The sequence below is a fragment of the Nannospalax galili genome, unplaced genomic scaffold, assembly GCF_000622305.1.
Source record: "Nannospalax galili isolate Female #2095 unplaced genomic scaffold, S.galili_v1.0 scaffold598, whole genome shotgun sequence".
Taxonomy (NCBI): Eukaryota; Metazoa; Chordata; class Mammalia; order Rodentia; family Spalacidae; genus Nannospalax; species Nannospalax galili.
The window spans coordinates 469,050-485,158 of record NW_008342423.1 but is presented as its reverse complement, the minus strand read 5'-3'; the positions used below and the strand labels follow the sequence as shown (position 1 = coordinate 485,158).

General features: G+C 41.5%; 1 protein-coding gene across 1 annotated transcript in view; it reads left to right on the top strand.

Moving 5' to 3' along the window:
• Pak2 (p21 (RAC1) activated kinase 2) overlaps positions 1–14,290 on the top strand; it is a 93,968-nt gene extending 79,678 nt beyond the window's left edge. The window contains exons 12-15 of the mRNA XM_008838514.3: positions 2,387–2,486; positions 5,444–5,640; positions 8,431–8,568; positions 10,531–14,290. Of these exons, the coding sequence (XP_008836736.1) occupies positions 2,387–2,486; positions 5,444–5,640; positions 8,431–8,568; positions 10,531–10,617 (522 nt within the window). The 3' untranslated portion in view covers positions 10,618–14,290. The remainder of the gene's footprint in view (positions 1–2,386; positions 2,487–5,443; positions 5,641–8,430; positions 8,569–10,530) is intronic.
• Positions 14,291–16,109: the final 1,819 nt, after the last annotated feature.

Below are 16,109 nucleotides of genomic sequence, written 5' to 3'. Positions count from 1 at the left end.
TCTTTTGGTCTTTTTGCGACAGGGTCTCCCTGTAGCCCCAGCTGGCCTGGAACTCACTATGTAGACCAGGCTGGCCCCAAACTCATAGAGATCCACCTGCCTCTGCCTCCCAAGTGCTGGGATTAAAGGTGTGTGCCACCAAGCCTGGCTAACATTTTTTTTTTTTTTAACATTTAAATTTTCTTGTATGTGTGTGTGTATGTATGTATGTGTAGAAGTCAAGAGAACAACTGCAGTTCAGTTCAGTCAGTTCTCGCCTTCCACCCTGTGGGTCTGGGGAATTGAACTTAAGTCTTCAGGTTGGTGGCCAATGCCTTTACCTACTGAACCATCTCACCAGACCATTCTTTCTATTGCCAGTAGAATTTGCCAAAGTCTAAGCCAAAAACAAGTGTTCCTTCTCTCTGTATCTTTTTCTGCAGCCAAAAATTGAGGATGGTGGTTTGCTTCTTGTCATTGAAACTGGCGGTGCTTTGTTTCATTATAGAACTCATTAACATAAAGGACAAAATTGTGAAAGCACATAGGACTACACCTGATCTTAGTGAGAAGACTGAGAAGTAATAAGTTCGTACTATCTTCTCTATAATTTGGCTTTCGGCAGTTCTGCAATGATAGAACAGTAATTGGAGACTTTGCATGTATAATGTCTTTTTCAGTTTTCCAGGGTGAAACAATATTCTTAGAAAGTACTATTATCTGATTATTGAATTCCGTTCCTTTGGTTCAAGGAAGAAAATAAGAATTTTTTCATTCTATTTTTTTTATGTGTAATGTTTATCTGTGAGTTTTTCCATGTATGTATGTGTATAGTGTGCATGCCTGGTGCCCACAGAGACCAGAAGAACTAGAGTTACAGGCAGGTGTGAACCACCATGTGTGTCCTGGGAACTGAACCAGCATCCTCTGGAAGAGCTGCAAGTGCTCTTAACCACTTTCCAGCTCCAAAAACTTTTTTTAAAAAACTTTTTTTTTGTCTTTTTGAGACAGGGTCCCCTTGCAGCCTCAGCTGGCCTGGAACTCAACTATGTAGACCAGGCAGGCTTTGAATTCACAGAGATCCACCTGCCTCTGCCTCCCAGGTGCTGGGACTACAGGCATGCGCCATCATGCCGAACTAAAAATTTTATGTGTATGAATGTATTGCCTGCATGTGTGTAAATGCACCTGTGTTGTGTAATATCCGTGGAGGTTAGAAGAGGGTGTTGGATTCCCCTGGAACTGGAGTTACAGACAGTTGGTAGCCACCATGTAAGTGCTGGGAATCAAACCCAGGTCCTCTGCAAGAACAACTAGTGCTCTTAACAACTGAGCAATCCCTCCAGCTCCTCCAAAAACTTTTCTTACCACTTTGAAGTATCTTGTATTCTAGTGGGAATAATCAAGTTCATTCTTAACATTGAAATAATTTCTAAAGAACCTATGTGTGTAGGCATATTCTTTTTGAATGAATGTGCTTTATAAATGAGGCTGCTGGAGACTAAGTTTAAAAAATCAATGGTAAAGGGAGCTGGAGAGAGAGCTCAGTGGTTGAGTGCTTCTGCATTTCCAGAGGATCTGAGTTCAGTTCCCTCACATTAGGTAGCTCACAACTGCCTGTATCTCTAGCTCCAGGGAATCCAATGCCCTTCTTCTGGCCTCTATATACCCATGATTAAAATATACCCATGATTAAAATTTTTTAATCAAGCCCAGGCGTGGTGGTGCATGACTGTAATTCTACCACTCGGGAGGCAGAAGCAGGTGGATCTCTGTGAGTTCAAGACCAGCCTGGTCTATATAGCAAGTTCCAGGCCAGTTGGGACTACAAGAAGACCCTATCTCAAAAAAATAAATAAATAAAAAATAAAATTTTTGAATGATGCCTGTAATTCCAGCCCTTGGGAGGGTAAGGCAGCAGGATTACTGAGTGTTCCAGGCCAGCCTCAGGCACAAAAAAACTGAGAAAACAGATAATAAGACATTAGTTAATAAATATTACATCCTGGTGTCGTAGCCTATTCCTATAATCCCAGCACTCTGGAGGTAGAGGCAGGAAGATCAGGAGTTCAAGGTCATCCTCAGCTACATAGTGAGTTCCAGGGTAACCTGGGCTATAGAGAGCCTGTGTTCAAAAATAGTGTGTCTCCAAATGAGATCAAAGTATGGAAAGTCTTGCTTTGAAGACCATTATTATTGATGGTTGTTTTTTTAACAGGGTCTTGCTTTGTAGCCTAGGTTGGGCTGTTCTAGAACTCTATTCTCCTGTCTCAGCCTTCCAGTGCTAGAGGGTTTTTTTCCTTACTTTACATATAAAAGGCTGTATTAAATCCTGTAGAGTGGTGCCTTAGCTGCTATATGTAACTTCCCTTAGATGTGTTTGATTGATAGTGTTTTCTCTGTTCAGTGTTTACAGGCCTTGGAGTTTTTACATGCTAATCAAGTGATCCACAGAGACATCAAAAGTGACAATGTGCTTTTGGGAATGGAAGGCTCAGTTAAACTTAGTGAGTAGCTAATGGAGTAGCATTTGTTTGTTATGGTAATTCCTTGCCTTTTAGTCAATTAAAAGAACTCTTCTGTTAATATGTTTGTGGTTTACTATGTGAAAGGGAGAAGGAATCTGTTAAATGCTGGCTGTGAACTACTGGACAGCCTGTGTTTAAATAACAAATCTTTTACTACTTGCTGAGTAATTTTGAGCCAATTCATCTCTTTACATGTTCAGTAAGGAAAATTCAAATACAGGGAATTATTTTTGGAGAATAAAATGTAAAATACAACAAAAAAGTGAAGTGCTAAGAAACAGCTATATTTATTGATCATGTTCTATGGAGACAAATTTGAATGTATCATTTATTGGGAGTGGTTTTTCTCTTCCTCAGCTCCTTTGGAACTTTGTAGAGCTAGCCTACTCGGGGTACTATATGACCTTGACCTCAGGGATAACATGAAAAACTCTTTTCTAATGCTCTTGTCTATCAGACACAGGAAAGTTATGAAACAAATCCAAACTTTTTTCCTCTGTCGCCATAATCCCTCAGTTCCAATTATGCCCTTCAGACTCAAGACTAACTTAAGATTTTTCCAACACCAAATTCAAAGTCTTATCTTCAATCAATAAACTAAAACCTTTTTTTTTTTTCTTAATCTGCTCAGTTAAGGGCCCTGTTCCCTATTCCCCTCCCCCAAGTTACATTCTCTAAATATTAATTGATAACCAAATGGTCAAAACATGTTTTTTTGTTTGTTTGTTTATTTTGGGGGGGTTTTTTTTGTCTTTTTTGAGGTCTCCCTGTAGCCCCAACTGGCCTGGAACTCACTATATAGACCAGGCTGGCCTTGAACTCAGAGATCTGCCTGCCTCGGCCTCCCAAGTGCTGGGATTAAAGGCATGTGCCAACACACCCTGCTTGTTTGTTGTTCTTTTTGAGATTGGATTTGCTGTGTATCCTTAGCTGGCTGAATATATATAGCCCTGGCTGACCTGAAACTTGTAGCAGTTCCCCTTCTTTTGCCTCCCAAGTGCTGAAATGACGGGTATGTATGTGCTACCACACTAGTTTCACACCCAGAGCCTCCTGCTTGTCAAGCTAGTACTGTGTCTATGCCCCGCCCCTTGCCACACCTTTTTCTTGTTTTTGAGACAGTGTTGTATATCCCAGCTGTCCTTAAACTATATATGTAGCTAAGGGTGATCTAAACTCCTAATCCTCTTGCCTTGAACTCCTAAGAATTGAGATTACAAGAATGTGCCATCAGGTGCTTAGATTTTAAATTCTCTCTCTTTTTTTTTAATATTTCATTATGATGATCTCTGGTTTCATCCATCTTCTGGCTTCATTAGTACTGTCAGTTTTTCTCACTGTTGTAACCAAATGTCTAACAATAAGTGACCTAAGGTGCTGGGGAGATAGATGGCTTAGTCAGTACTTGAAGGCCTAGGAACATGGTAACTTTCTCCAGAAAAAAAGCTTTCTCCAATAGCCCTCTACTTTTTAAATTTTTTTTTATATGTATGAGTGTATTGCCTGCATGTATGTGAGTGTACCCATGTTGTGGAATGCTGCGGAGGTCAGAAGAGGGCTTCGGATTTCCCTGGAACTGGAGTTAAGGATGGTTTGTAGCCGCCATGTAGGTGCTGGGAATTGAACCCGGGTCCTCTGCAAAAGCAGTCAGTGCTCTTAACCACTGAGCCATCTCTCCAGCCCCAGATTTTAAATTCTTAAAAGTAGCTCGGGAGCCAGTGAGATAGCCCTGGTTAGGTGGTTGCTGTGCAAACCTGGTGGCCTAAGTTTGATCCCATGTAAAAGAAGCTGGGTATGGTGATATACATCTGTGATCTTAGCACTGATAGCTAGACAGGTGACAGAGACAGGACAATTGCCTTCAAGCCTGTGGGCCAGCTAGCCTGGAGTATGCAGTGCAGCAAAACAAGAGACCCTGCCTGAAAACAAAATGGAAGGAGAGGACCAGTTCCCAAAAGTTATCCTCTGACTTCTATGCATGCGCTGTGCTTCATGCCCCCCCCCAAAAAGAAATATTTAAAGAAAGTGTTTTTTTAAAAAACACATAGTTGGGCTGGAGAGATGGCTCAGCAGTTAAGAACACTGGTTGTTCTTGCAGAAGACCCGGGTTCCAATCTCAGCACCCACACGGCAGCTAACAGTTGTCCATAACTCCAGTTCCAGGGGATCCGACAGCCTCTTCTGTCCTCCACAGGCATTGCATGACACAGGTGCACTTACCTACATGCAGGCAATACACGCATATACATAAAAGAAAAATAATAATTTTTTAAAAATAATTTAAAAAACACATAATCTTTGGGCTGGACATGGCATATACCTTTAATACCAGCACTCTGAAGACAGAGGCTGGCTATGAGATTGAGGCCAGCCTTGTCTACATAGTGAGTTTCAGACCAGCTGTGGCTACAGAAGACCCTGTCTCAAAAAGACCAAAACAAACAAACAAAAAAAAACACATAGTTTCCGTGTCACAGGCTTTGCCTGATTCATTGCATTTAGATATATTGTTCACCTTTGGTGATTTTCTTTTTTTTTGAAGACTTCAGTTTAAATTTTTTTAGAATTATTCAGAATAAAAATACCTGAAAATTTGTGCAATGTTATGGGAAATAAAAGTAAAAAGTATTAGTAAATTACATCCTCAATTTTTAAGCATCCTATTTTATTTTTAAATTCTTTAAAAACAAGAGGCTGGCAAGGTGTGGTGGCTCTGGCCTTCAATCCCAGCACTAGGGAGGCAGAGGTAGGCTGGTCTCTGAGATGGAGGCCAGCCTGGTCTACATAGGCCTTCTGAAGCTGCAAGAGATCATGTCACCAAAAAAAATTAAAACAGAGCCTGAACAGTTAAGATGTAACATGTCTTCCCAAAGTCAACTTTTGACAGACCCATCCCTAAAAGCCTTTAACTCTGGATGCTTTGTTTTGTTTCATAGCTGACTTTGGTTTCTGCGCCCAGATCACCCCTGAGCAAAGCAAACGCAGTACTATGGTTGGAACGCCATACTGGATGGCACCAGAGGTGGTTACACGGAAAGCCTATGGCCCCAAGGTTGATATATGGTCTCTGGGCATCATGGCTATTGAGATGGTTGAAGGAGAGCCTCCATACCTCAATGAAAATCCCTTACGGGTAAGACCAATGAAAACCTAGCCTTACTGTAAAATCAATGCTTTGTTTTCTATTGTAAAAAAAATTTTTTTTGCATTTATTTATTTATAGGGGCCTAGTGCCACAGAAATGTGTGAAGGTCAAAAGACCACTTGTGAGAATGAGTTCTCTCCTTTACTTTGTGGATTCTAGGATTGAACATAGGTTGTCAGATATGGCAGCAACTACCTTTACCTGGAGCCATCTTACTGACCCAAGAAAAATTTTCTTTAAAATATACTTAGCACTTTTGTGTCAAGCATTGAACAGTAATTTAATATTTTTTTTATAATTTTTGTTTTATGTGTATGAGTATATTGCTTGCATATATGTCAATGCACATGTGTTGTGCAATGCCCTTGGCAGTCAGAAGAGAGGGTCGGATCCCCTGGAACTGGAGTTATGGACAGTTGTTAGCTGCCATATGCATGCTGGGAACCAAACCAAGGTCTTCTGCAAGAACCTTAACCTCTAAGCCATGTCTCCAGCCCTGAACAAGAATTTAGAATACAGTTGGTAAAATGTAATCTCTGCCCTTACTCTGCATCTGAAAATTCTATTCTTGAGTTATAGACAGTTACAAGTTTGTAGATTTTTAGTAGTAAATGATGGTTTTGCTTATAAGAATGTACTCACCTTTCTACAGAGATACCCTAGATAGGTGCATTTTGTTTTTTATAGAGTGGCATTTTTGATACAGGGTCTCTTGAAGCCAAAGCTGGGCCTCGGACTTGCTCTGTATCTGAGGATGACCTTGAACTTTTGATACTCCTGCCTCCACCGTCCAAGTGCTGGGAGTACAGATGTATCCTGATAGGTAAAGTAGGCCATAGATGCATCCGGTTGATCAGGAGAAAGCACCAGGACACGGATAAAACTCCATCAGAATAGTTTATTAGCAAAGGAACACATGGGACAGATTCCCTTCCAGGCAGGGAAAATGTCTGCCCGGGTCGTGAGCTGGGGTCTTTTAAAGGGGAGGCGTCTGGGAGGATGCAGAAGGCAGGAAGATATATATATACAATTTTTACGGGTGTGGGGGGGTGGGACCAATAAAACCTGCCCTCTTTAGAGATCAAAGGGGAAGCCTGCTGTGTTCACTAAACAGTGGAGAAAAGTCTGCTTCTCTTGACTTCAAAGACCAGGGTGCTTATCAGCTCGGTTCCCTTTTCTCAGGGGCTTGCGAAGTCCATGAAGCCCTGTTGGGGATGGGGAGGGCTGCTGTGGTTTGAAACCCTAATATATCCCACCATACCTGGTTTTATTCAGTGCTGGGGATCGAACCCATTGCTCTGTGCATGCTAGACAAGGATTCTACCAGCTGAGCCACATCCCCAGACCAGTAGGTGCCTTTTTGTACTCATTCAGGTGCCCTGGATTATTTACAGCAAGATTATCACCATTGAACTTTGGCCTCTGTGCCCCAAGGACAGAGGGGAATAATAATAGTATTAGATCTCTGAGGGGAAAAAAAATGTATAAATGGTAATGGTAAAACCCATACTCAAGAGTAGACTGTCAGCTAAATATTCCATTAGCCAAGGGGATGAGATTCTACAGGCTCACACCTGTAATCCAGCACTCAAGAGATTGGGACAGGAGGATGGCTATGAGTTTGAGGCCAGTCTCAGCTACATAGCAAGTAGCAGGCCAGCTAGAACTACATAGCAGGATCCTATCTCAAGGGACAGGGTAGGGGAAGGAGAGAGGGAGGTTGGTTGTTTACTAGCATGTGCCTTGGATATGATACAAGGAAAATAGCACTTTTTCCACTGATCTTAGTTTTAGTCTCATAATGAGAAATTTAATATATCTTGGAACAGGAAAAGGAGAGTAAATGGAGAAGGGAATTCAGTACATTTGTTGGGAGCACTAAGCCTGTATGAGGCTGAGTGTTATTTTTACTTCATTTTTACTTGTGGGAGCAGCCTAGGATTAAACCCTGTTTGACCTAAAACTTGAACTTGCTCTGTAGAACAAATTGGCTTCATACTGTGGTGATCCTCCTGCCTCTGCCTCTGGAGAGGATAGATTCTATGCCCAGTTTAAGCAGATGTCAATTCTAAGTGATGTCAGTCAGCATAATTTTGCTTCTTTCTCTTTTTCTCTCCCCCGCCCCCCAGTTACATAGACTTAGGGAAGAAGTGGGCAGAGCTTTAACTACACTAAGCCAGTGCTTTGAAATAAAAGCTCAGGGAAGTAATATGGGCTGGGGATGAAGCTCAGTAGTGGAGTGCTTCTCTGTCAAACACAAGGCCCTGGATTCAATCCCCAGTACATAGCGCCCCCCCCCCCACCGCAAAGGGAGTGGTGGGGCATAGAGCTTAGTGTAGTTGTAGAATTGTGGGCCTCGGGTACTAGAAGTGACAAGAGTCATTTAGTGTAGTTATTAGTGCTGATAAAGATAGAGGGTGTGACCATAAACCTATGGCTGAGGAAGCATCTAGGGAGAAGAGGTCTGGGAATGTAATATGCATCACTGTAGCTATTAAAATTGCCACAGCTTAGGATGGGAGTAATTAGAGATCACAGTGCAAAGAGCTATAGTATTGAAGGAGTGAGGGGGAGTAGCCTAGAGAGAGTGAGTTAAGAGGTAGGTGGTGAAGATCTATCTTTGAGAGCAGAGAACACACTTGACCTCTGGACCTTGAGTTGTGGAGAGGAAAACGCTACCACTTGGGGGCACTGGTGAGCATGATGAGGCCTGGAAAGGAAATAACACTGTTTTGTTGCAAGACCTTAATTAAATATGTCAAAATACTCTGTTTTCAGGCACTGTACCTGATAGCAACTAATGGAACCCCTGAACTTCAGAATCCAGAGAAGCTTTCTCCAATATTTCGGGACTTCTTAAATCGATGTTTGGAAATGGATGTGGAAAAGAGAGGTTCAGCCAAAGAACTGTTACAGGTAAATTTAGTAAAGTTGATTTTTTGAGTTATGAATAGAAAGTTTTCAGAGTAATAATAATACTTCCCTATTCGCTGACCACCAGAGTAAAGCAGCTACTGCATTTTAAGGTTTTATTTGCTGGCAATAAATTTTTTATTTTTATGTGTATGAGTGTTTTGCCTGCATGTATGTAAGTTCACCACATGTATACAGTACCCTAGGATTGCTGGAAGAGGGCATTGGATCCTTGGAACTGGAGCTATGGACTGTGGTTAGTTGCCATGTGGGTACTGAGAACTGAACCCAGGTCCTTTGCAAGAGCAGCCAGTGTTCTTAACTGCTGGGCCATCTCTAGCCCTGGCAATATTTTTTTTTCTTTTAATTACTCTGTGTGTGTGTGTGTGTGTGTGTGTGTGTGTGTGTGTGTGTGAGACAGACAGACAGACAGACATGTATGGATGTAGGAGGAAACTTGCAGGACTCAGTTTTCTCCTTCAACAATATGAATCCCAGGGATAAAACTCAGGTTGTCAAGCTTGGCAGCAAATGCTTTTACCCACCAAACCATCTCTTTGGCACTTAAAATTTTATTATCATAGCTGGGTGTGGTGGTGCACGCCTTTAGTCCCAGCACCGGGGAGGCAGAGGCAGGTGGATCTCTGAGGCCAGCCTGGTTTACATAGTGAGTTCCAGGCTAGCTGGGGCTACAGGGAGACCCTGTCTCAAAAAGACCAAAAAAAAAAAAAATTATTATTATTATAGTGAGTTTTTATAATTAGAAACTCTTGGACCTGTTCAGTGCTGGCATAAGTATATTTGTGGGCCTTAAATGTTTATTTATTTTGAAGCATGGTCTCATGTGGCCCAGGGTGGCCTACAACTCACAAATGTAACTAAGATTGGAGAATGACTTTGAATCTCCCATGTGCTGGGATTACAGAGATGCATCATCATGCCAGATTTTATGCAATGCTAGGGATTGAACCCCAGACTTCATGCATGATAGGCAGGTACGCTGTCTTCTGAGCTACATCCCTAGCCCCCTAAATCTGTACATTTTATGCAATTAGGAAAGCTTATTGCAAGCTGGTGAAATTTAGTGGACAAAGGCACTTACCATCAAGTCTGATGACCTGAGTTTGATCCCTAGGGCCCACATGGAGTGAGAAAGCCAACTCCTGTGGGTTGTTGTCTGACCTTCACATATGAGGGTACAAGCACACACAATCACACAGAGCCATACACAAAATAAATAACTGAGGCAGGCGTATTGCTGTGAGTTCATGACCAGTATGAAGTACGTAATGAGCCCTTATCTCAAGAAGTCAAAAATAGGGCTTGGGGTTGGGGGTGTGGTTCAGTCAGTAAAGTGCCTGCTGTACAAGCAAGAGAACCTAAGTTCCGGTCCCCAGAACCCACATAAAAGGTAAGATGTAGCTGGGCGTGGTGGTACATACCTTTAATCCCAACACTTGGGAGGCAGAGGCGAGCAGATCCCCATGAGTTGGAGGCCAGCGTGGTCTACATAGTGAGTTCTAGACCAGCTGAGGCTACAGGGAGACCCTGTCTCAATAAGACCAAAAAAAAAAAAAAAAAAAAAAGTCAGGTGTAACTGTAAGTCTGGAACCCTAGTGCTGAGGAGGTAGAGATAGGCAGATCACTGGAACTTGCTGGCCAGCTATCCAGGTTCAGTGAGAGACTCTCAAAAAATAAGGTATAGATTGATGAGGAAGACATCTGATGTGCCAGCATATCATGCACACAAATATGAACACAACACACAAGTTCATACACACAACAACAGCTCTGCTTTTAAGCTGTAAAAGTGATTTATGGAGTATGGACATTTTAGGTAGGAATTGAAATCCATGTTTTGTTTAGTACTGATCCATAGATAGTCTTTGGGACTTAGTGGAAAGAAAATGCTTTGTTTCTAAACTGTAACATTTATGACCTTCTTTTGTCCTCTTTTCCATACAGCATCCCTTCCTGAAACTGGCCAAACCATTAGCTAGCTTGACGCCTCTGATTATGGCAGCTAAGGACGCAATGAAGAGCAACCGCTAGCGTCCTTGCTGTCGCTGCAGATGCTTTCTAAGGAAGTCTTTTCATATGTGAAAATTATCATTCTTTGGGGGTTTAAAGAGATGGTCTACACCACATGGAGAGAGAACAAAACAAAAGACAAGCAAACTACTATTTTCTGAAGACAACCAAGAGAAAATTGCAATAGAGAATTCTGACTTTCAGCTGAACCCCTGCTTTAGGGTCCAAAAGGAATTGTGAGCTGAATCACTTGCCTTACCTCCCAGCAGGCAGCCTGCTGGGCCACTCACCCTACAGTGCTTGACGTTTGCATACAGCTTTGATGACTTTGTTACTGTAGATCCCAGTCGTTGTCTCCTTTGGGGTATTTCCAATACTTGAATGTCAGATTCGAGTTTTTCTTAGTATTTCATCTGCTGGTCTTTTCTCCTTCATAGTTTCCCTTTCTTGGACTTGCTCTTCTTGAGTTAGTTGCTTAAAGTTTTTCTCAGGCCTAAATTCAAGGCAAGTGTGATAGAAATTATATAGCTCTTTATATTGGCAAAGGAGTTTGACATGTTTTAACTTTTTGTAGAAGTTAGGACCAGCTGTTGTTACATGTAATATTTCAGTTCAGAACCTGAACTGAAGGGAGGGGAAGAAAAGTGTGTGTTTTACCTTTTTTTAACAAATGTGAAAGAGTCAGTTTTAGAAATTCATGGTAGTGAGTTTGCCATTTCTTACATGTATAGAAAGAGGACTAATAATCTATATTTATAACTAAATCATTGATACAGAGAAAGAATCCCGCTGACTGTATTCTTACCATTTTGTCTTCCTTTCTGTTTGTTTCTCCTCAGATTTGCCTTTAGGAACCAAAGTGATTTGTTCTTGTTCTAATTTGGGCTTCATGACTTTGGTGCCACTCCCTCCGCTTTGCATTTAGAAATAAGTTTCTGTATATGTTGCAATTTGGGGTGTAGGTTTTGGTTTTAATCAGCCCTGTCTCACTTCACATATATTCCCTCCACCCTGAGGATTTTCAGAATTTAAAAGTTGAGGTCTTTTTTCATAATTAGAAGGAAAAAATATTTGGGGCTAACAAAACAAGTGAGAGACTTGAACTTGGATAAATTCTAAAGTAGTTAGAATGATGAAAGAGAAGTGTCAGTATTCTAGAAATTTAGAATCATTTTATGACCAGTAAACTAAAAAGATTTGTCTTAATTTACGGTGTTCCCAACGTATTATCAATGTTTTACTGTCAATGAGAACTGAAATAACAAAGTACTTGTTGATAGATTCATGGGTCATTTGAGATTATGGGTTACTTTAGTTTTTGTTTTTTCAAATGAGTTAAGAGTGTTCATGTAAAAAACTGGAGAAAGAAAACTGAAATGTGCTTATTGATAGTAATACTTTTTTATTTTAAAGATATAATAAAAGGTCTGTGACCTGTGTAACCCTCTCCTCCTGTCCCCCTTCCCCCCATTTCTCTGCCTCTCCTGGCTGTGGTGTTGCTGTGCAGGAGCTATTGTCCATTCTGTGTGCCTGGGGCCATCGGTGGTTGCTTCTGGAGTTTGTCCTCACCATCCCCTTCAACAAACTTGACTCCTTGCCATTCTGCATAGTACAAATAATGAATAAAACTAAGTTTGCTCTTTTGAGTAATTTGGGAAAACGGGCAAGGTTTCTTTTCCCCCCATTGTACTTGTGTTAAAATACAGGTATAGGAAGAGATGACTGGGCTTTTTGATAACACAGAAACATGTTTCAGAAAAATGAAGAAACAGAAATGTACAACTGGATCACTTACGGTCTATTTTCCATGTGGTTCTTGATTTCATTTTTCTCTGGGCTGTGTTTGGCCTTGTACAACTATCACAAACACGGAAACAAATTGTTTTATTTCTGGTGGGAAGAGTTCCCACATATGAGCATTGTTTGTAAACAGTTGTCTGGGTAGATTATGATAAAGAAGATGTTGCTGATGGAATAGAAAGCCAAGTAGTAGATGGTGACACTTAGGCTCATGGCCACTCAAGAAGGCACTTCCATCCCAAGTCACAGGGGCCACATTCCTAAGACACATGCTAATGCCCCCGCTTTATGCTGTGACTTCCATAAGCAGTTTGGGATTTTTATTTACAAGTTCTTGGATGGTTACTTGCATGTCCATTGCTGGCAACGGACTTTGTCATTAGAACCTGACTCTTAGGTTAAGGGAGCTGCACTGTTGTTTATTCTTTACTTACCTGGGTAAACTAACCCGTAGTGGAAATATGCTTTGGTTAATTTCGAAATGTGTCATTTTAAACAAAATAATCTTAAAAGCAATATAGAATTGTGATTTATTAGTTATTTTTAAATTAAAATATTGATATCTTGTTGAAAGACAGTTATATACGAACTGAAGTTCGTGTCTTTTTAATGATTTCCTTTCATCGTTCTTTTTGTCATCTCTTTAGAATAAGAATTCCCATTGAAATCGCATGAGTAGTCCTCTCGTGGTATTAGGACAATATGACTGTAGTGCTTATTTATTATATTATAGACTGTGGTGGTCCCAAAGTATCGTCTCATTCCTTTTGCTGCTTTTGGGGAAAGTACAGCTGGGAAACCATGAAGTGAGAGTAGTGTACAACACGATGTCTGGCACGGCTCTGCCCGTCATGTATTGAGTTCCTAGATCAGAGTATGAACTCTTCCCAAAATACTTCTAGATCTCATCAGGCAGTAGTTGTAGTTAGAAAAAGCAGATCTTTGAACAGTTTGCATCAGGTTTTTTAATCTGAAAATTTTAAAAACACAGTGAAATCTGTAGCCAGTGAAATGTCAGTGTTGTTAAGGAGACAGCGAGTGGGTAAGGGCACTTTCCACCAAGCCTGAGGACCTGAGTTTGACCCCTGGATGTACATGGTGTCCTCTCACCTCCACACACACTCCCACACACATAGACACTCACATAAATAAATGCAATAATATTTTGTTTCAGATGTCATTATGGACTGTAGTTGTTGGGGCTGGAAGTGGAGCTCATTGGTGAATCACTTGCTTAGCATGTACAAAGCCCTGAGCTTGATGCTAGCTCCAGCAAAAAAAGAAATTATCTAGGCCACTATTTGACAGTATTTTTTAATTTCAAATAAAATTTTTAAAAATCATAGTTAAAATTTGGTTAAGTCTTTCTTGATTTTTATTACGGAATCTCCAGTAATATAAAAGGCAGACTGCCCGTCCTTGTCTCCACTGTACCTCTAGTAGACATTTAAACAATTTCTCCATAGCACATGAACGTGTGTAAGAAAGAGCCACATGTGCTTTTTTCCTCTCAGTGCATTTGTTGAACTGTGGCAAAGATGCTCTGCTAGTTAATGTAAGCATTAGAAGAATCGAGCACTGGACTGGCCGTGAACTGGAATTTTCTTCATTCACCACTGTTACCAAGAAAAGAGCAGAAAGAATGGATAGTCCCGTCACGTTTTCATTTCACATCAAGAAGACAGTTAGCTGGAATGCATGGGTTTCCACTCTTGTTCTGGTAGATAGAAACTGAAGTGAAAGTCACCTATGTTTTCTGTTTCATCTTCAAGTTTTATATTGCCTTTTATTTTTAATCCCACATAAAACTGTTACATTGTTAATAACTGCTGTTTGATGACTGAATAATTTTGTTCTTTCAGGGCTAGAAATAAACTTCCATGTCCATTTTTTTTTCCTTCTTAAACTACTTTCTTGTCAGAATAACATAAAAGAATATTGAAAAATCTTGAGTTTTTCAGAGAATGCTAGTATTTGAGCCAGTTGGAGGACCCGGCTTTGTGTAGCCCAGGCTGTCCTCAAACTCGCTCTGTTGCTGAGAATGACAACTTCTGACCCTCCTACCTCCACTTCCCAAGTGCTGGGATCACAGGCATATACCACCACACTATTTTGTGTGGTCCTAGTGATCAAATCCAGGCTCTAAGCAAGCTGTCAGTTGAGCTGTATATGGTGTCATGGCACTGTGTTTTGTTTCTTGAAGTGGTCTCAAGTATCCCAAACTCAAACTTGCTATGTAACAGCCAAGGTTTGCCTTAAACTCGTGATCCTCCTGCCCGTGTCTCTCAAGTGCTGGGATTACAGGCATGTGCCACCACACCCAAGCACCCTTTTAAATGTATAGCATATAGAGGTTCTAAAAAGTTGTGGGTAGAAAGCATGACCTTTTTCTGTTCTAAATCAGGTTCAGAAAAAAAACTTAAAATACTTTTTTTTTTTTTTGTCTTTTTGAAGCAGGGTCTCCCTGTAGCCCCAGGTGTCCTAGAACTCACTATGTAGACCAGACTGGCCTTGAACTCACAGAGATCCGCCTGCCTCTGCCTCCCAAGTGCTGGGACTACAGGTGTGCACTACCACGCCCGGCTAAAACTCTTAGTGGGGCTGGAGAGATGGCTCAGTAATTAAGAGCACTGATTACTCTTGGAGAGGACCCGAAGCCCTCTTCGATCTCCAAGGCATTGCATGACATGGGTGCACTCACACACAGGCAATACACTCATACACATAAAATTTTAAAAGTACTCTTAGCTGGACTGGGGAGGTAGCTCAGGCAAGCCTAAGGACCTATGGTTGATGCTCAGCACCCATCTAAAAAGCCCAGTGTGGAGAACTAGAGAGATGGCTCAGAGGTTACTCTAGTTCCAGGAGATCCAACACCCTTCTCTGATCTTTTCAGCATACACTACATGGGTGCACTTACATACACACAGGTTTATCACTCATAGGCAAAATAAGTTTTTAAAAAAAAAAAGCCAAGTGTGGTGGTGCATGCCTTTAATCCCAGCACTTGGGAGGCAGAGGCAGGGGGATCTCTGTGAGTTCAAGGCCAGCCTGGTCTACATAGTTCTAGGCCAGCAGGGGCTACAGGGAGACCCTGTCTCAAAAAAAGACACCCCCCCCAAAAAAAAGTGGCCTGGAGAAATGGCTCAGCAGTTGAGAGCACTGACTGCTCTTGCAGAGCACCCAGGTTTGATTCCCAGCATCCACATGGTGGCTAACAACGATCTGTAACTTCAGTTCCAGGGGATCTGACGCCGCCTTCTGACCTCTGCTGGCATTGCACAACACGTGTGCACTTAGACACGTGCAGGCAATACACATAAACTAAAAATAATAGAAATATTTTTCAAAAACCAAAACCTGCCAGGCATGCTGGCTCACACCTTTAATCCCAGCACTCGGGTGGCAGAAACAGGGGGATCTCTGTAAGTTTGAGGCCAGCCTGGTCTACACAGTGAGTTCCAGGTCAGCTGGAGCTACAGGGAGACCCTGCCTCAAAAAGACCAAAAAAGAAGAAAAAAACCGAGCCGGCCGTGGTGGCCTACATGCTCGGGAGGCAGAAGCAGTTGGATCTGTTGCATTCAAGGCTATCCTGGTCTACATAGCGAGTTGCAGGTCAGCTGGAGCTACAGGGAGACCCTGTCTCAAAAAGATCAAAAAAATAAAGATAAAGGTGTATTGCTACCACACCTGGCTATATTTCTATATTTTTT